Source organism: Grus americana, chromosome 1, assembly GCF_028858705.1.
Source record: "Grus americana isolate bGruAme1 chromosome 1, bGruAme1.mat, whole genome shotgun sequence".
In the NCBI taxonomy this organism is placed as follows: domain Eukaryota; kingdom Metazoa; phylum Chordata; class Aves; order Gruiformes; family Gruidae; genus Grus; species Grus americana.
This window is the reverse complement of record NC_072852.1, coordinates 121,129,820-121,149,635: the sequence shown is the minus strand read 5'-3', so window position 1 is coordinate 121,149,635 and position 19,816 is coordinate 121,129,820. Positions and strand designations below refer to the sequence as shown.

The 19,816-nt window shown below is 40.9% G+C and overlaps 1 protein-coding gene across 11 annotated transcripts in view; it reads left to right on the top strand.

Moving 5' to 3' along the window:
* Positions 1–19,816, top strand: part of PRDM15 (PR/SET domain 15) — a 39,944-nt gene that overhangs the window by 10,568 nt on the left and 9,560 nt on the right. For 8 of the 11 annotated variants that reach the window (XM_054831394.1, XM_054831385.1, XM_054831346.1 and 5 more), the window contains 14 exons: positions 1,367–1,520; positions 2,879–3,131; positions 4,314–4,436; positions 7,003–7,101; positions 7,868–8,092; positions 8,881–9,016; positions 10,111–10,292; positions 11,062–11,156; positions 12,091–12,178; positions 13,650–13,817; positions 15,095–15,189; positions 16,300–16,431; positions 17,373–17,507; positions 19,450–19,613. In XM_054831394.1, coding sequence (XP_054687369.1) covers positions 1,367–1,520; positions 2,879–3,131; positions 4,314–4,436; positions 7,003–7,101; positions 7,868–8,092; positions 8,881–9,016; positions 10,111–10,292; positions 11,062–11,156; positions 12,091–12,178; positions 13,650–13,817; positions 15,095–15,189; positions 16,300–16,431; positions 17,373–17,507; positions 19,450–19,613 — 2,049 coding nt within the window. Of the gene's footprint in view, positions 1–1,366; positions 1,521–2,878; positions 3,132–4,313; positions 4,437–7,002; positions 7,102–7,867; positions 8,093–8,880; positions 9,017–10,110; positions 10,293–11,061; positions 11,157–12,090; positions 12,179–13,649; positions 13,818–15,094; positions 15,190–16,299; positions 16,432–17,372; positions 17,508–19,449; positions 19,614–19,816 lie in introns of those variants that run through there. The other 3 variants (XM_054831375.1, XM_054831355.1, XM_054831402.1) reach the window with 3 other exon arrangements.

Genomic DNA, 19,816 nt, shown 5'->3' with positions numbered 1-19,816 from the left:
CAGTCTTGTTGTATTTCTCTTCATCTAGACAGGACAATGGATCTGCCAGTCTCAACTTCTATAGAGTAGTCAGTAGCCTGTCTGATTATTTTCAGCTTTTCATCTGTTAGCACAGAGCTGAAAAAACAGGGTTGCCTTGTATTTGGGGCCCAAAACAGGAGGCAATAGGTAGATGGGATATAGCAAGTGCAGAGCAGAGGGGGACAGTCACATGCCTCAATCTGTTAGCTGCTCCTGTTCATACTATTCAGGATGCATTTGGCCTTCTTTGCTGCTGGGACATGCTATGGCCTCATGTCCAGCTTGCTGCCTACCACCACCCCTAGGGTCTTTCCCCGAGCCAGTACCATCACCAGGGCTTCTTCCTTCCCAGGTGCAGGACTTTGCATTTGTCCTTGGAATTTCATATGGTTCCTGTCGGTGTATCTTTCCAGGCTATCCAGGTCCCTCTGAAGGGCATTCCTGCCCTCAGACATATTGACCGTGCCCCTTAGTTACTGTGATCTGCAAACTGAATGGGAGTGCACTCCATTGCCCCATCTAGATCATTGATAAAGGTGTTAAACAGGACAGGTACCAGCACAGACCTCTGCTCTACCCCAGTTGTTACGGCCTCCAGGTAGAGTAAGAGCCATTGACTATGACTCTCTAAGCTTGACCATCCAACAAGTTATTTACTGTAGTAGTTGTGTACCCAGTCAGGCCATAGCATCCCAACTTGGATACAAAGTATCATCATAAATACTGGTGAAAGCCTTGCTAAAATCAAGGGAAATTACATCCACTGCTCTTCCTTCATCTGCAAACCTGATCATTTTATACTGGAAGGCAAACAGTTTGTCAGGCATGAGTTGCCCTTAATCAATCCATGGTGATTGTTTCCAGTCACCTTCACCTCATGTGCCTCCTGAAACGCCTTGTTCCATTATTTTCCCAGAGACTGAAGTGAGGCTGACCAACCTGTAGTTCCTTGTATCATACTTTTGGCCTTTTTTGAAGATGAGTGCAACATTTGTCTTTCTGCAGTCATCAGACACCTCCTCTGATGCTCATGATCTTTCCAAGATGATAGAGAGTAGTCTCATTATAGTGTTGGACTGCTCTATCAGCACCCTCAGGTGCAGCCTGTCAGGTCCCTGGACTTACATGGGTTCAGCTCTCTCAGGTAATCACTGACTTAGCCCTCCTCCACTGCTGGTAGTTGTTCTCCTCTGTTTATTTATAAATCCTCATAGAAATCAGAAAAAAAAGTTTTCTGCCACCAGAGATTGCAGAAATAGACACTGACTTCTTTCTTCCATGGATTTCTGCAGTTTTGTCTCATGTGTAATTGGTTTTTTTTCTCGATTCTCTCTTCAATTCTTAGATCATCTCTGCCTTCTAATTTGGAGATAAGACAATTGGAAGATGGGACTGAAGGAGTATTTGCTCTGACTCAGCTAGTGAAACGTACCCAGTTTGGCCCATTTGAATCCAAGAGAGTTGCCAAGCTGGAAAAAGAATCAGTTTTTCCCCTGAAGGTAAGACATGGCACATGAAAAGCAATAACAGAGTCAGTTTTACCCATGATGATCTTATGCTATCTACCACTATGGAAAAAAAATGTATGTAGGGGGGTTATTTAGGACATATTTTAGGCACGCCCTATAACGGACTACCTAAACAAGCATTCTCTGGGCAAAATACAGAAGACCAAACTAAAGGCTCCTTCTGCATGTTTGAAGTGAACATTCTTATAGGACATAGGGCTCGGATACAGTCAGCAAAACTGCTTGTCTTTCACCTTCTGCATTTGATGATACAAGAGGGACGATGATTATGGCAGTTCATTTCAGTTGTTTTCATGAGTCTCTTCACTTTGATTGTATTTGCTTACTGAATGACATATGCATTAGTTTTATGGAACATGCAGAATAAATTTTTTTTTCTGTCTTGCATTTGTTTTATTCTTCTCTTGACAAGTTTTGGTAGGAAAAATGCTATGGTAAAAATTGAATTCAGTCGTACGTTTTAGTAACTGTCCTGGCTTCAGCTGGGATAGAATTAATTTTCTTCCTAGCAGCGGGTATAGTGCTGTGTTTTGGATTTAGGAGGAGAATAATGTTGATAACACACTGATGTTTTAGTCGTTACCCAGCAGTCAAGGACTTTTCAGCTTCTCATACTGGCCTGCCAATGAGAAGGGGGGGGGCACCCAAGAAGCTGGGAGGGGACACAGCCAGGGCAGCTGTCCCAGACTGGCCAAAGGGATATTCCATACCATATGACATCATCCTCCGTATATAACTGGGGGGTTGGCCGGGAGGCAGCACAGCTCAGGAACTAGCTGAGCATCGGCTTTGGCTAGTGAGCAATTGTGCTGCGCATCACTTGTTTTGTATTATTATTATTATTGTCTTCCTTTTCTGACCTATTAAACTGTCTTTATCTCAACCACGACTTTTACCCTTTTTTTCCTTTTCGATTCTCTCCCACATCCCATTGTGTGTGTGGGCAGTGAGCAAACGGCTGTGTGGTTGTTTTAGCTGCCGGCTGGGTTAAACCACGACACTAACTCAGAAGTAAGGATTTAGAAGTGTGACTTTGGGCTGATGGGTGTTTCACAGCGTGCTGTTTGGATTCCCCTCCGTTCTCCTGTATTCACTCATTCAAATTTTGTGAGAAACTGGTGGCTATAGCAAGAATTCTTAGGATAGAAGTTCTGTTTGTTCCCATCCTGCCTGTCTCCCAATCTGTCTCTGACTTACTGCAAGTGTTGAGGCTTGCTTTGTCTCTGATGTACGTTGAATGGAAGCAATTCCAAAAGCAGAAAATAAAAATCCTTCTTAACTTTGTATTATTTGCTAGGGGTTTATTATATGCATATTTTGCTTGGCAGGTATTCCAGAAGGATGGGCCCTTGGTATATTTTGACACCTCAAATGAAGATGATTGCAACTGGATGATGATGGTGCGACCAGCCACTGAATATGAGCATCAAAACTTAACTGCCTTCCAGCATGACAATGATATTTACTTCACCACCTCCCGGGACATCCCACCAGGAACTGAGCTGCGAGTGTGGTATGCAGCTTTTTACGCCAAAAAAATGGAAAAGCCAGTGCTGAAGCAGGTCACTAGTATTGCCAATGGTATGTGTGGGGGCCTTTTTTCCTTCCTAAGGGCCCAGTCCTGATAGGGACCAATAGTTCCCCTACTGTTGTAGTTGACAGTGCTGTTTATCAAATAGGCTCTGACCCTGAAGTTGTTAGCCTTTAGAGTCAGGCTAACCTGCATACATGGTTGTCCAACAAGAAGAAGGCATAGATTCTTCACCATGATATATCTGAGTATTTGAAAATGGATGGCCTAGTTGATGATTCAGCCTCTTCAGAGTGAACAAACTGGATAAATAGTTCTTAACTAAAGAACTGGTGGCTGCATCAAAAACATCTTTGGGTAGAGGAGCAGAAGAACCTAAGTGTCAGTGTAAGTCTAAACATACATGCAGATTTGCTAAGGAAGCCATTCTTTTTTCAGTTGTAGTGAAAATGTTTTGTATTTGCTCAGAACTGTTATACAGTTCTAAAAAACTACTTCTATCTTATGCAGCCTTACGCGGGACCCACTAGAATAAGCTCAAGAGTGAACTGCCTTTCCACATGATTGCTTGTGCATTGGCAAAGAAAGGCAGCAGATTTTTTTAGAATCTGAATTAGAATTGCCAGAAGTCTTTTGTTCCTCTGCCCCTTCGTTCTCTTCTACTTTTGCATTTCTACAGCTAAAAGGCATGATCCTTTAGCATTGCAAGGGCTTTTTCTTTCTGATCTTGCATTGGGAGTACTCCAATGGTATTATTGCTACGCTGAGTATAATTTGGGGTGACAAATGACTAGGGGAGAGGCCATTGCTAGCAGTGTGCTGTATGCCTGATGTTGATGGTATGCAGAGTCTTAAGTGCCACAGCTGAATCAATGCCGTTAACAGGTTTCTGAATTCTAAGATGTTTCCATTTGGTATTAACTGAGAGGTTTCATCTTTTTCTTCTTTGGTTTAACCTGTTAATGTATTTTTGTGTGCATAGGGGTGTTTAAAAATATTGTTTAGGTACGTCCTGCTTTCTCTGTTCAGCACTTTTGCTATACACTCCAGAACACGAAAGGCAGATTGTATGAGATTCAGGCATAAGAATGTCCTGGTTAGGATTTTACATGAGAATGTTTTTTGCAGGCCTGCTATAGGGTAAAACTTTCTGACCCTGGTTACTGCCCTTAGCACAGAGCAAGAGAGTCAAAGGATCTGGAAAGTAAAAGAACTATTTTTCCTCTTCACAGATATGTGCTTGGTAGTGATGGATTCTGATAAAGAGGGAAATAAAATCTCTTCAAAACCTTCGTCTGCTGTCTTCCCCCATAAAAAAACGAAGAAATCCAGCGTACCAGCAGCTGATCCAGCAGGTATGCAAAACTACAGTATTTTTAAGGGAGACAGGACCTGGATCTAAAGAGCTGTTAGGTGTACCACTTCTATGCAGATATTATGGTTATATAATTTTTAGCAAATATTAATTTAGAGAGGATTTGAAAGTCTGGATTTTTCTTTTTATTTTTTTATGGGCATGGTCCTTAAAATACATATGCAGATTAAAAAGTGACAGAGGGGCTGATAAACCTTTAAGCAGATGATTTTCATGAAAAACACAACTGCTTCTGTCTTTGGAGGAGATTAGTATTGAGGTGGGGGCAATTCCAAATGAAATCTTTAGACTCTCTGTGCAAAGTGTGATAGCTCAAGTGATGAGGTTCTAGAAGAAAACATGAGTCTGTGAGTGAATGTAAGAACTGTGCTGCTTGGAAATGACAAGAACACTGGCCATCCCCAAATTACAATAATACCAGAAGCCTATTAGAGTTCAGACTGTACTTGGTTACAGGAACTCAAGTTTAGATAAACTTGTAAGCAATACAGACACTCTTGGCAAAGAACATATGGCTCAGGAAATAACTAGTGGTGTCATAGGAACTCAGTCCCCAAGGTTGATTAGGAAGCAATGCCCCTCCTCCCCCCCATAATCTCTGATAAGGGGAACAATGATATTAAGAATCCACTTAACACAAATTGCCATGTCCAAAAGTAAACTCAGAGTATGTAGTGTGAAGATCAGGATGAAAAGACAACCATTCTGGGTCTGTTCTTTGCAAAGGTTACTTTGCTAAATTTTGCCTACTAAAAGTAGCCAGGAGGAGGAGAGTTGTTGCAGATGTATACAGAGCAATTCATTAGAAGATCCATTCATTTAATTTGGATATTGTCACCGCTAAAATGTGAAGTTGACTGGGCAGTTCTCTTTCAGTTTGGCATCACTGATTTTTCAGAGAGGGGGGTGGGGAGAACTATGAAGAATTTGAACAGCTCCTCCTACATCCTTCATCCTGCAGTTTGAAAGTCCAACTTCAGTAGAAACAAAATGCTGCCTATTATACTTTGGGAACCCTAAGGTGTTCCCACTGAGGTAGTGTTTTGGTGTTTTCAGAACAAAACACGCCTCTCTTGATTCTGACTATTTGCCTCAAGTCGTACAAAGCTGTTGCCAACTGACAGATCTGTGCTTCCAAGTAAAGCGGGTTGCCCCAGAGCTGCCATGGAAGCCTGAAGAAGTGGGAACCTAAACAGGACCTGACTCTTCCTGGCAAACCAGTGCACAGCTAGGGTTTCTAGGTTTACTGCTCGAGGCAGCTAAGGAGCAAGGGAAGTGCAGAGTCAGGGACAATTTTCCAAGACAGACTTCAGTTTTACTAGCCTGCAACTTCATGAGACAGATACAGTAGCTTACATGTTGCTTACCAATCTGACTTTTCTTTTTTAAAGTTATGCAGAATCTTGGCATTAGGTTTGCTGGTTTTGGCCTCCTAGATTTTGGCTTTCAAGATAAGAAGTTCTGTACGTAGCCTGTGAAGAAGGAATTTCTGTTGCTGAATTGTCTAGTCATTTTTTATTTATTTGTTACAGCATGGATGAGATCATATCTCTATAGTGTAGAACATTGAATGTAATTTGTAGTAGGGAACAACCTCTGCCTCAGTGAATCTTTTATTTCGGTTTAAGAGCCAACAGTGAAAAGGAGGAAGTAAGTTTATCATCCCATTACAGATGGGGTTCTCAGGCAGGGAGAGATTAACTGACTTGCTAACAATCATACGGGAAATCTGTGGCAGAAACTGAAGTACAGTTTGAATCTCCTGTGCTGCCATTCACTTAACCTAATTTCTGTGTCATACTCCTCCTCTGGGAGGGTCTTGTAAACTCTGAAATGTTCAGCTTTGTGTGTACCAAAAATATCTCTGAACCAATCCAGATTTATCAGATCCTTTTGACAAATGCAGACATATCATCCAAGGACTCAAAGACAATGGACTGTAAACAGGGTAACTGTTTTCCTTTTTTTTTCATTCCAGTTCCATTTTCCCTTTAATTTCTTCTTTATTTTCTTTATCTGGTGTGAGCTGATATGTTAATTAAAACATGATTATAATGATTTCATGGAACATCTAATTAATGAAACCACTCAAAAACAGGTTTTCATTGACCCACCCTTACTTCCGTTAATCCAAATATTCTTACTCTGCAAGAGAGCAAGGATGCTACTCCTGCTTCTGTCCTCAGCAGACCCAGAAGGAGACTGGTAGCCCTGGTTTTGAAGGTGCTAGGAATCATTTTACATTGTGCCTTTGATAATCACAGTTCTTTACAAAGTGATAAAGGAACCCTCAAGGCTTTACAAGACCACTGATAACTCTCTCCTGGCATCATTTAGTTTCTGTTTGGACTTCTCATCTGTTCTGATGTTTCAAGTGTTGGTGTTTGGAAAATCCTGAAGTGGTCCCACCTGCCCCTGTGGGCCTCTTACTGCTTAAAGCGTAACTTGTGATACTCAGGGAGGTATTGCAAGATAAACAAAGCTACAGGGATTTACTGCCTTCCCATTTTCAAAGTTTTTCACTGTTTCTTCTTGTTGTAATTTAGTGAACACTCCAGAAGGCAGTGGAGCTGCAGAAGCAGAGTCCAGCCAGTGGACATGTAAAGTGTGTTCATCTGCTTTCCAGGAGCCTCAGCTGCTGACAGGTAAGAAGTACTAGAAATTCATGGGAGAGTACTGAGAAGCATCAAAGGACTTCTGCTTTTCCAGAGCAAGACACTGGGAAGCCATACCCTGTCCATGATGCAGTAAGATAAAGGTTTTAATTTTTGTGTTCCTTGAAGAAAAAGGGTCACAGGGAAGGTAAAACAGTGATATTTTGGATATGGCAGTGGTCAGTCTCTGAGCACACAACTGTGATGAAGAAATAGAGCTGTGGTCTAGAAGATGACATAGGAATGTTAGGAATATCAAGGATGGGGATATGCATGAGCAGTGCATAATGTTAGTGATATTGTCTGTGTGGTATTTATGGCACAGGTTTAGTAAAGGTAATGAAATAATTTTTTTTCCTGTATTTCATTTGCAGTAATTTTATGCAGTTTTCAAAAGAGCTTAGAATATTTAAGAGCTCTGACCATTTGATGAATCATTTTTGAAAAGGGGACTTAGGCTGCTAAATAACTTGGGCATTTGGAAAAATGTACCCATTTTCAGGGGGTGCAGACTTTTTCCAATGACACCTAACAAATCTCTTAAAAAATTCAGTCCCTCTAAGTAATAGTTTCAATGTTTAATAGAGTGTATGCTTCTATTTAGGGAAGGTATTGTGACTGTTTTTGAAATAATTTTATGTGAGTCTCTGCTAAGTGAGGTTGACCCGATAGATGGGCTTCAGCTGGATCTATCCCTTTGAGTATTTCATGACAGTTTCTTTCCTTCTTACTCTCTTGTTCTTTCCCATCCACCCAGAGCACTTGCTGAGTCACCTGGAACAAGCTAAAGGTGCCCCCCAAGCCAGCCAAAATGAGGCTGTTGCAGAGAAGGTGGCAGAGGCTTCCCCTGTGGATCAGCCAGTGACTTGTGATGCCACCAGTGCCACTACAGACTCAAGGAGGAAGGCCAGGCGGGGACGAAAGCCCAAAACAGCTAAAGCAGAAACACCTCTTGTTGTCGTTGAAGAGAAAGATTCTGCAGGTAAACCAACACTTAAGAAAACACTAAGCACATATCCCTTCATATGTCTGTATTGATGCCTTCTCGGAAAGGCCTACAAAGTAGCACAGAGGCAAGAGTGTGGTTTTTAGTTAGATCACTAAAGCAGATGATTTACAAGCTTCATTAATTACCTCTGAGGTCTTTGTCTATGTTAAATGTTGCAGCACCTACGCTTAGATTACTCACATTCTCCTCTGACCGTTGTAGTAATAGAGGCCCAGAGAAGCACAGGATAGTGGTTATGAGACACCTGCCTAGCTTTCTGCAAGAAGGAAAAGGAGAGAAAGTATCCTCCCTCTCAAGAGGAGATACCTTCCTCTGTCTACCTGAAGGATTATTCTTGAAAGGGGCTTTTTTTCAGGGCCTTACCTTCCTTTAAGGGAAGTTCTAGTAGGAAATTTCATGATGCCTAGTCAACTGACCCCTTAGTAATAGGTTGGAAAAGTAAGAAATTACGCTTCCATAAGAGATGTTGGCTACATCTTACTTGTCATTCAGTAGCCGCTTCCTCTATATTGCAAGTGCTACCTACTCATTTGCAATCCATTTTTTGTCACACTCCAATAATATGTTCAGTGCCACATCTCATTCTAGAAGCAAATTCCTGCATTTGAGGGTTTTTTTTAGTGGAGGGTCTCCCTGCCCATGGCACGGGGGTTGGAACTACGTGATCTTTAAGGTCCCTTCCAACCCAAACCATTCTATGATTCTGTGATTCTATTTCTAGCTATCTACATTAACACTGTTTTTTTATGATGTGTTTGCAGTGGAACGTGTAGCTGATGTTGTAACTGAGGTCCCACCAGAAGAGGTAGCCATGCCTTCAGCTGCAGAAGAGAGAATTATGGAATTGGTTTTAGGAAAGATGCCTAGCACCACAAATAGCATCAGTTCAGTGACAAAGTAAGTGCTCTGGTATGCAAAATTTCCTCTTAGGCTTAGTTAAGATTATGTAGCATGGAACAGCTCTGCTTAACTTCTGGGCCCACAGATGCTCTCTTTTATTAGCATAAAACTATGTGATGCTGATGCTGCTGCTACACGAGCTGACTTTGAGTGCCACAAAGATGGCTTGTGCACTGGAGGATGGTGCACAGATGGTGAGATGGTGGTAGAATTTTGGAGCGTAAACCTTGAGAATTTCATTTTCCATCATGTTACTGCTTTTATTCAGTGTGATTCCAAAAGTCTCGCACAGCTGCAAGGTGAATTATTACTCCCATTGAATGTTGGTGATAAAACAGGCAAAGAGATTTTTGCTCAAAAAATTATGCTAACCATTATTATTCAGTCTTGCTTGTCATCTTAACTCATGAATGACTTCATGTTGATTTGTGCATGTGATACTTCAGATTTAGAGCAGTGGGAGGCGAAAACTGTATAACAGAACCTCAGGGCGACTCTTAAATATAATTTGATTAATTTAGATTCTTTTATGTCTTTTTGTCTTGGCAAAATTGGCTTTTTGGATTATTTTGTGTATAATAAAGCATTTGATGGTTCAAAATTAGCTAGTAATGCTATATATTGAAGTCCTTAGCAGACACAGAGCCATCAGAAATGCATTCCAGTGAGTGGTTGTGCTGGGAAATAGACCAGTACTGCTGCTTGGTGCTCTGCTGCCTTCTTATCGTGTACGCCTTTTGCATGCGAACCACCGAGCTTTCTAAGCTGAAATAGTGCTAATGGTTTCAGAGGATAGGCAGAACAGATCCTTTGTGTTCCTCTGAAGGGCCTGCAAAGAGAATCTCTGAGGCTGGTGGCTGCTGCTTTTTTCCTCGTTTGTGCTGGGTGAAGCTAATCTGGAGCGAGCCATGCTCTGACATCTGCTGCTTCCAGGGGGGTCCGGGGAGCGCTTCAGCAATGAGGAAGCTCCGGGCCCCCCTCTCCTGCCAGAAGCTGAGCACAGCACTCCTTTAGCTTTTGCCAGCTGGTGGGACTCTTTCTTGCAACCTGTGGGATACCTTTCAGTCCCTGCCTTTCTTTCTCTAATCCAGTAGGTTTGCTCATCACCAAAACACCATGTCCCTCAAAAGAAGTTTAATTCTCTCCAGTAGACATGGTATACGGCGGAAGCTGATAAAACAGCTTGGGGAGCACAAGCGAGTCTACCAGTGCAGTATCTGCAGTAAGATCTTCCAGAACAGCAGCAACCTCAGCAGGCACATCCGTTCTCACGGTGGGTTTGCATTTGCCTTGCTTGCATATTGATTTTGTCTTGCATTGGTTCCACCTTTGAGTAAAAGAAATAGGCTATTTGTAGACATTGGGATATGTAATTTTAAGAGATTTTTTTCTTTCTTTTTTCTCTTGTCTCTCTTCTCTCTCTTTCCCTTTTCCTTTCTTTTTTCCCTTTTTCTTTCTTTTTTCCTTTTTCCTTTCTTTTTTCCCTTTTCCTTTTTCACCTGTCTCTAGGAAGCTCTTTTAGTTATGCAGGCCAAAGCATGTGATAATAATAGATGAAAGTTAAAATCAGAGTACTTAAAATTTGAATTTAGGTACATATTTTAAACAAATGGGAGGATGTGACAGTCTTTCCAAAACTGTTCTTTGCTTTAAATATATACAGCGTCCGCCACCTTTACAGATACATGGATAACATTGCTGAGTAAATGTTAGCTGAGTGCTTTTTAGCTTGTGATCTGCAGTTCCAGGGGTCTGTGACCTATTTCTATGGATTCTGTGAAAAATAATCACTGAAAAAGAGTGGAGGAACCAAAATTGTGGTCAAAATAGTTGGGAAAGGTTAAAATCCACTGTTGGATCTCCTGAGTTACTAAAGCTTCTCATCACTAGCCTGTTTGTTTCTCATCACTAGCCTGTTTGTTTCTCATCACTAGCCTGTTTGCAGTTGCTTGTGCTTTGGTTTCCCCTGTTTTGCGTGGAGTTGATTATTACCAGTTGCTGACTACTTTCTTTTTTTATTTTATCTCGATTGATCCCCTCAGGTGACAAACTATTTAAATGTGAGGAATGCGCAAAGCTGTTCAGCCGTAAAGAGAGCTTGAAGCAGCATGTTTCATACAAGCACAGCAGGAATGAAGTGAGTGGAAATGACTAGCGGGCTTTTTCTGAGCTTAGGTGAAATGTACAGTGAGCTTCCAGGTGCCAGCTGGGGAGCTTGGGTTCATTATATTTGAGCGGATATCCATGTAAATAAGTGAGACAAAACTGATAGGGAGAGGTAACATCTTCTGTTAGAACAGTTGATGAATTTGCAAAGTGTGGACAAGCTTTTGAGCATACAAGTCCTTTTTCATGTCTGAATTTCCTATAGAAAGTTGTTTTCAGACATCATTTACAGCAAGACAAGCTGGAGTTAGCTGGGCCTGCATGATCTAGAGGTGAGATCTGACTTCGGTTTATGGTACTTAATAGGATTGTTCCAGTCTTGTTTGCTTGTCCTGTTTCATTGATCCCCACCTATAGCGTCATTTAATGTGTGAATTCTCTGGGTAAAGGCTGTGTCATTAAGGGCTATACGCACACGTGTAAGCCCACAGAGCTTACAGTAGCAGCCCCATGCCTGTTGCCGAGGGCCTTTCCGGGCTGCTGCTGTATAAATATTACACATGCCCATAGTGGGGCCTCACCAACGAGTATTGCCATTGCCGCTCAGCATCAAGGTCCTAACCTCTCATATTGCTGGCATCTGTTCTGCAGCTGGAGAATGAGTCAGATTCCATCTTTCTTCTCAAAAATTCTGTCTCTCTGTTGGACTGGGAGTTATTAGGAGGACTGTTACATGCACACAGATGCATAGTCTACTTTTTTTTTTTAGAGCTCAGATGTAGTAACATGGATGGCAGGATGATATAGCATGAGAATTTTGCATCAATGTGTATTTAAATATCATGTTGAAGGAAGAAAACTTGGAAAAGACAGAAAACAGAAAAAGTAGTTGAGATTTAGAATTTCTCTGTCAGACGTGACTTGTCTTTCTCTCCTCTTAAAAACTTACTGTTTGCAATCCTTAGGTTGACAGTGAGTACAGATACAAGTGCACCACGTGTGAAAAGGCCTTTCGGATAGAGAGCGCTTTGGAATTCCATAACTGCAGGACAGGTGAGAATGGCTAACCATTCCATTTTGTGGGGATGTCGACAAATCCATCTCAGTATAGTAACTACAAAGAGGGAGTGGGCATTTAGATTTTCGTCATCATCACAACAGGCAACCTGCCCCTTTCCTTGTTCCCTTCCCTCAAAAAAACCCTCTTGTTGTGATAAGAAAAGTATAGCCATCCACTTACATATTGGTCTTTTTTTTTTAGTATTTCCTGCTCACCTGTCTAATGTCCTCATTGGTATTTCATTTGTATGTTCACAGATACGCTGTCACCATCTCTCTCTAACTTTCTTTCCTGAAACTAAGTTTCCCCTCATTTCTCTGAAACACAGAAACTGGAAAAGGGGCCAATACTGTCAATAGTTTGTAGTTTTCTGGGATTACAGTTTTCTTCTGCTTTCTCATGCTTTCTTTGTACTTACGGTAGTCTCTCTGGGTGCTTCTTTCTTGGTATCACTAGCACCTGTCCTTTTCTCCCATAGCCATCCCTTGTGGTTACTCATATGCTGAGTGATTTCATACTTAGAAAATTACATCCTGATTACTTTTATGGACCCATGATAACTGTCGGTGCAGAATCACCTGGGTAATTGCCCCTTACAGCACCATGCAAAGTAGGTTTTCCTTTCAGAGGGTACAGCTTGTATAAAAACTCAGCCTTATGAGGAATGGAAAGTAATGCCAAGTAACCTCCGTAGTCTGTTTATTCAAAGACAGCAGCTCATTTTCTGTCTGAGTTGACTGTTACCAAAATGAGCAGCAGTTTTTGCTCTGCTCTTTAACACATCAAACTGTTAGTTCTTTGTGATTGCTGTAGTATTGGCAAATTCTATCTCCAGGACTGTACTTCCATGTTTCAGCAAAAGTCTCAACTACTGAATACAAAACAAATTCACCATAGGCCTGTTATCATGGAATGATCTAATTTTTTTGATTTTATACTTTCTTCTAGAGTATTCTGTACTGGCTGGTATTAGGAACCAGTGGTGGAAGGAGCATTGCAGCGCTTAGACACAGCTGTTTGTGGGATGTTGTGTTGCTGTATGTGCAGTGATTTTACCAATGTTAAAAACTTGAATCAACTGTGACAAAATCCACTCCACACATAATTTTTAATATATGCTAGACCACAATGGAAATAGCCCATGTGAGGTAGTTACGACACTAGATTCCATGTTCAAAGTAGCATCATATATATTTTTTGCCTTTGAAGAAATACTCTCCAGTGTATTCCAGTGATATTTAAGCTCATAGGCAGCAAAAATAATAAGTTGTTTGATGTTTATTATCTTTTTAATGGGAAGACATATTTTAAAATAAAAATACATGCTTTTGCATTTCCCTCCTCAATACATATAATGATGGATTATATATTAACACTCAGGTCTAATAAAAGAGCTACCCGTCTCACAAGCATATAAAACCTGTTTTCATCTGTAAAGAGCTGCGTGGTTTCTCTTGCTTACAGATGACAAGACATTCCAGTGTGAGATGTGTTTCAGATTCTTTTCTACAAACAGTAATCTTTCAAAACACAAGAAAAAGCATGGGGATAAGAAGTTTGCATGTGAAATCTGCAATAAGATGTTCTACCGGAAGGATGTCATGCTAGACCATCAAAGACGACACTTGGAAGGTAAGTATACTGCAGATGAACCTAATTATTACCCTTCAAATGGCAGCAGAGGTGGGAAGGTTAAGGAAATGATGGCACATTAGATTCTTCTGGATGGCAGCTGTCATTTTTTTGTCAGTTACCTGATCTGTAGTAGCAGGTTTCAGCAAAATGTGACATTTATTAAAAATAATAGTAATGGATCCTGGAGGGGAGTTGTTTAATTCTATGAAAAACTTTCTAGGAGATGCATCTACCTTTTTTTTCCGAGCCTCATGTGATTGGATCCAATGCTACTAACAGTTGTGTGAAAATTGCTTGGCTTACGCAGTAGTTTAGACTACCTGATTTTAATTACGTCTTTTTCTTTCTTTGACTTCTATTCTTTCTTTAAAAGAAAAAAAAGTGTGGTAATTTGAAAATTTGAGAGCAGAGAATTAACTTGCAATATATGACTGAAAGTGACTACTGTGTAAATATAGTATAAACGGAATGCTGTGTGATGTTATCTTTCAAAATCTTGAGAATATATGAAAATGAGATTATAAGAATTTACAGATCAAAATTTCAAACACCTAAGGATGTTATAGGTACTCAAAGATTCTGGAAAAACTTGGGTGATGATAGATTGCTGAAGTATATATTAAAATTCCTTTAGTGATCTAGATGATAAGCCCAAAGGTGATTTTCAAAAAAGCAGCCAGATTGTCCACTTGGTGCTTTGGGCGTAGCCAGCTGTCACTGGCCACTCTTGTGGCTCCAACCTCTGTGCCATGAAGTAGCAGACGGCTGGAGGTCAAGGAGTTGAATGGCAATGGCAAGGTGTCTCATGTGTAGCTGTTAGAAGAGTGGCAGCCCTCTTCCCTCCTGAAAGTAGCAGAGAAAGAGGTCTGAAATCCTCATCAAGCGTTAAAGGTGATGCTGGATGGGTTCCCTCTCTCCTTAGAGACTCTGACGGGGGAATTTCTGGGCCAGATATCTGATCAAAGTGCCAAGGCCTACTAGGTCTACCTGTTTCCTGGTAAATCATAAATAAATGTCTGTTTTCAGACACGTTACAGTCGGTGTAGTAACCATTAGGCCACAATACATCACCTTGGCAGACTGCTTTTAGATTCTTAAGACACCGTTTTAATTTAGAAATTATCCTTTAGTAAGCAATTAAATTCTGCATTGAGGCTCTTCCCAGTGTTTCACTCTTCTTTACAGTATTCACCTGAAAGGGCATGCAGATTGGAGTAGAAAACCATGGTTTATTTTTTTTGTTTTGTTTTTTTGATGGGGACTGTTCTGTTAAGGGGTGAGGCGTGTGAAAAGAGAAGACTTTGAGCACAGCACGGAAAATATGGTTCGCTACAAGAAGGAGCCTTCGGGATGCCCCGTGTGCGGGAAGGTAGGCGTCTTTGCCAGCATGTGCCTTGCGAAGTTCTGCATTGTAGCCACAAGGATACTCCAGGGGTATTGTACACCTCAACCCAGAGCCTCCAAATGAGTTACCATGGCATAACAAGTTACCCCCTGTGTCTTAAACCACAATAGCAGCCTCCCCGAATAGGCACACAGCCTGCCAAAAGGCTGAAGTAAAGGACTTGTGCTAAGGTACGTGCCAAGTAAGAGTACCTTGCAACTCGGACAGGCACGTGGTCAGCTACCAGCAAGCTCAGTCGTCCAGCCAGGATGTTAACTCTTTAAACCGCCTTACCTCCATTGTATATCCAAGCCCACTGTGGCCAGGGATGGTGGGAGCTGTTAGGACGAAGATAAGAACAAAAGTAAAGTTCAGACTAGACTTTCAGGACATGTAGCACAATGTAGAGTGTAACATAGCCACTGCGTCTGTCAGTGAAATCTCATGGCTTATGTTATTTGGAGTGAAGTTTTTATGCCAGAATGTAAACAACTGGAGTTGACTGATGCATTGGGAATCATTTTCTATTAGAATTCAAAGTGAATTCATTGTGTAGTCATGACACTGTTGAGTTTGGTTGTTTAACGTTCATGATCTGAAGTTGCTGTTATCACAGGATTGTGGGTTTAACTAGTGATTTTATAAATGTTTAATGATTCATGGTGCAAGATACATTCAAGCAACTCTTAAGTTGGTGTGTAGACCTTTGGTTTTGATGCTTTGGATATGTTACATGTCAGTGAAAGGTAGATTTTGTGGATGTGTCTTTTTATAGATAGATGCAACATTCTTGATTCGAAAGATTTAAATATTTTAAAATCTACCCTATATAATTCTGCTGCAACTTTTTTGGAAGTCCACCTCTGATGAACGGCCAATTTCAGTCAGTTCCTGGGAACTGTACATGTGTATCTTGCTGTGCCAGCAGTTCTGAGGTAGTCTGCTGGCTGTATAACAGGACCTCTTCCATGTTTCTGGCCAGAATGAATAAAATAGGACAGTAAATATGTTTTGTGCTATCCATTGGATAACTTGCAAAGAATTGTAGCCCTGCTGGACATAATTCAAAACCCCTTCCTTCTTGTTTTCTTTTAGGTATTTTCATGTAGAAGCAATATGAACAAACACCTTCTAACACATGGAGATAAGAAATACACTTGTGAAATCTGTGGACGTAAATTTTTCAGGGTGGATGTTTTGAGAGATCATATTCATGTCCATTTTAAGGTATGGTGTTAAGAATTTATTAGAAAAGGCGTGTTACTTAGCAGGCATTATTAAACATACCAGTAAATATATTGAGACTGTTATGGCCACATGTTCATACTGGCAACACAACAGTGATTATATACCCTGTGCAGTGACATTTCTGCAGCAGCCTAACACGGGTTGTGCTCTGATTCACCCATGGCTCTGTGGTTCCACATCTGGATTGCTGCAGAGTATGTGGACTGTCATATTTAAAGTTATTTCAGCTACCACTGCAGAACACTGTTCTGAACACTATGGAGAGAACACCTTGGGTGAATCACAGAGATTGCTCAGCTTAAAGCAGCAGGAATAACTTAAGAGGAAGGCTGCAAACAGATGTATTGTTCTAGCTGCAGTTTGGTTGGGCTGAGGGGTTACTGTCATCCCCTCTCTTTGCATGAAAAAAAAAAGAAATGAGAAACCCAATTGTTGCTGCCCTTTCCATGCCAGTGATTGTGATTCTCTTGTATATGCCAACATAACTGCCTGTGTGTTGAGTTCCTCACCTGCTTTTGTCAAAATGTTCCAAATCACAAACCCAACCCTGTTAACAGTGCTTATTAGATCATTTTGATGTAAGTAGGTTAACACTGAATTGAAAGGATTTATATCACTAGCGGTGCCCGTAAAGATGGATGTAATACTGTACCAGTTGAATCTGTTTACATTGAAGTTCCTTTTATACATAAAAAATGGAGTCTTAGCTATTTGGATAAACAGTTGTTCCTTGTTTAATTCTGGACAGAGGAACTTTGTTTACCTGAATTGAATGAAGCAGGAGGATATTTTAAATAAATAATGTTTCAGCAGTTGTTAATGCAAGGCAGTCTGCATGGCAACAAAAGCTGACTAGATGTTACTTTTTGAAATAGAGGTTTACTCTGTTAAAACAGAATATTCTTTCCTACCCTACACAGGACATAGCATTAATGGATGATCACCAGAGGGAAGAGTTCATTGGTAAAATTGGAATTTCATCAGAGGAAAATGATGACAATTCTGATGAAAGTGCAGATTCTGAGCCTCACAAGTATAGCTGCAAAAGGTGCCAGGTAGCTTTAAATACTTCCAAATTAATTTGTTTTGGGGTGGGAGGAGGGAGTGTAGATGTCAGTAAATCATTCAGAATTTTAAATAACATTAAGGGTTGACAAAGAGAAGGCCAGTCCACAGGTCTGCTCTCTTCTGCAGTGCTTGTTACCTCTAATCTATGAAGTGTTGCTATTTCATAAGACTTTAGGTGGTGTTCTGTAAGGTGAATGCTATACACTTAAAAAGATAAATATACATACGGTTACCTGCGTGCAAGGAAGCAAGCAAAACTGGAGGAAGAAACAATAAAGGAACAGTGAAATCTTACACTACCTTTTAATTATGTGCAAATTAAAATCATTATAGCATTTCTGAATGATACAGTCCACAAATTGCTTAATTTTGATGAGATCAGGTGGTCCTCTAGTGGATGTCCAGTTTGGAGGATTAAGACTGCTGCTGATGTTCAATGTGGTGGCCTACTCTAATACTAACAGGATGGCATTAGAAGTACTACTGGAATGTACTTAACTGTCAGCTGAGAAAGGAAGATTTTTTTTTAAACCTCTTACTGCATGGCTTTTGCCATTTTGTAAAGAAGTAATGGGGAAGAATGGGTTCCTTAAGGCCCATCTAGATTCTGTGCCCTTACTGGGCGAGCATGTTGTGCCGGGGCGAGTGAGATGCAAAAGCAATCAGGGAGAACAGCAAAACTGGCCAAACTGATACAGGGACGGGGGAATTCTGGTAGTTAAGCCACTGACTTGGCTCCTGGAAATCAGAGCTTATTTCACAGGCTACACTTATTGTGATGAAAGTGCTTAGCTTATCTTCATTTTAAAGACGTGGAGATAATAATACTTCAGTTTTCTATTCTTATCTGCAAACTGTTTTCAAGTGCAAACTGATTTTAAGGTTATGTCAGTAAGTATAAGAAGATGTGGTATCACAGCAATTAATCACGTGCTTTCTTTCAAGGTGGTAGTTTTAATGCCTGACACTTAATGGGTACATAAGCTATATATAATTGTATGCTTCCAAATGAGGGCAATCGTGCCATTCAAATTAGAAGGCTCTTTTTGGAAGCTGGGCTTTTAGTGGTTTTGAAGGTGTTTGTGAAGTAAACAGTTGTGTAAGGCAACAGCTGTGGAAAATGAGTGTTGCCTGTGATGAGATGGGGAGGCTCTTTCTGGCTCAAAGTATCTGTTCATGCATTCCTAAGGGAGAACAACATAAAATAAGTTTTAGTGAAATATCTCTTCTGAGTTCTTAAGACTCTCTCTCTTTATTTTTTTCTCATCCCAAAGTATACCTTCACCAAGCTGTGCAGTGCTGTCAGAAATACCCTGACTAGTTCCAAAATTGAAGCAAAAGATCGTGTCATTCTGGCACTTTGCCCTGATATGTCGGAGCATATATGCGTATGCGGGGTTACTTAGCCCAGGGAACTAAGTAGTGCAGCTCCTGTCTATCGTAGTTGTAGCACTTCCAGGAGCTGAGCTAGTATCACTGCCCTGCAATGCCTGGAAATACCACCTCTTCTGGAGCTGGTGCCAAAGTTCGCTATGCAGACTAGAGCTTACTATGCCCCTGGAGCCCAAAAGACATTTTCTCCATCTGTGGCATCCTTGCTTTGACAGCTAGTGGAGGTTGGACATGGTTCTCTTCAAGGCTGTTCCTCAGTGCACAAGTAATTGGAGGTCTTCTGCCTGTGCAGTATAAGAAGCAGAGATACCATCCAAAGCTTGTTTTCCAAGTGAGTTAACTGATGTCCAGTAGCAATGTGCTTGGAATGGCCAGAGGTTGTGGCCTGAATCCAGCTTTCACAGATTTTTCATCTATTGATACACAGGATATTTATGTCTACTAGCTCTGACTCTAGATCCCAGTAGTACGTTAGTGGATTATTGCTGTTCCCGAGGACTTTTTTTCCCTTTCATTCACTATTGGTTCATTCCACAGCTGACTTTCGGCAGAGGGAAGGAGTACCTGAAGCACATAATGGACGTGCACAAGGAGAAAGGCTATGGCTGTAGCATTTGTAATCGACGTTTTGCCTTGAAGGCAACTTACCACGCACATATGGTCATTCATCGGGAGAACCTGCCTGATCCTAATGTGCAGAAGTAAGATGCTGTGTTGGACTGATAAGAGAAGTTATCTTTTTGAAGTTACAGTAGCTCCGCCACCTAATGCTTTTAAAGAACTGGGCTGTACTAAAATATCTGAAACTGTATAATGGGTGTTAAAATGTTTATTAAAAGCTTGAAATATATATCACTAAGGATTCACTTCACATGGATGATTAGTCAACAGACTCCCAGTTTGG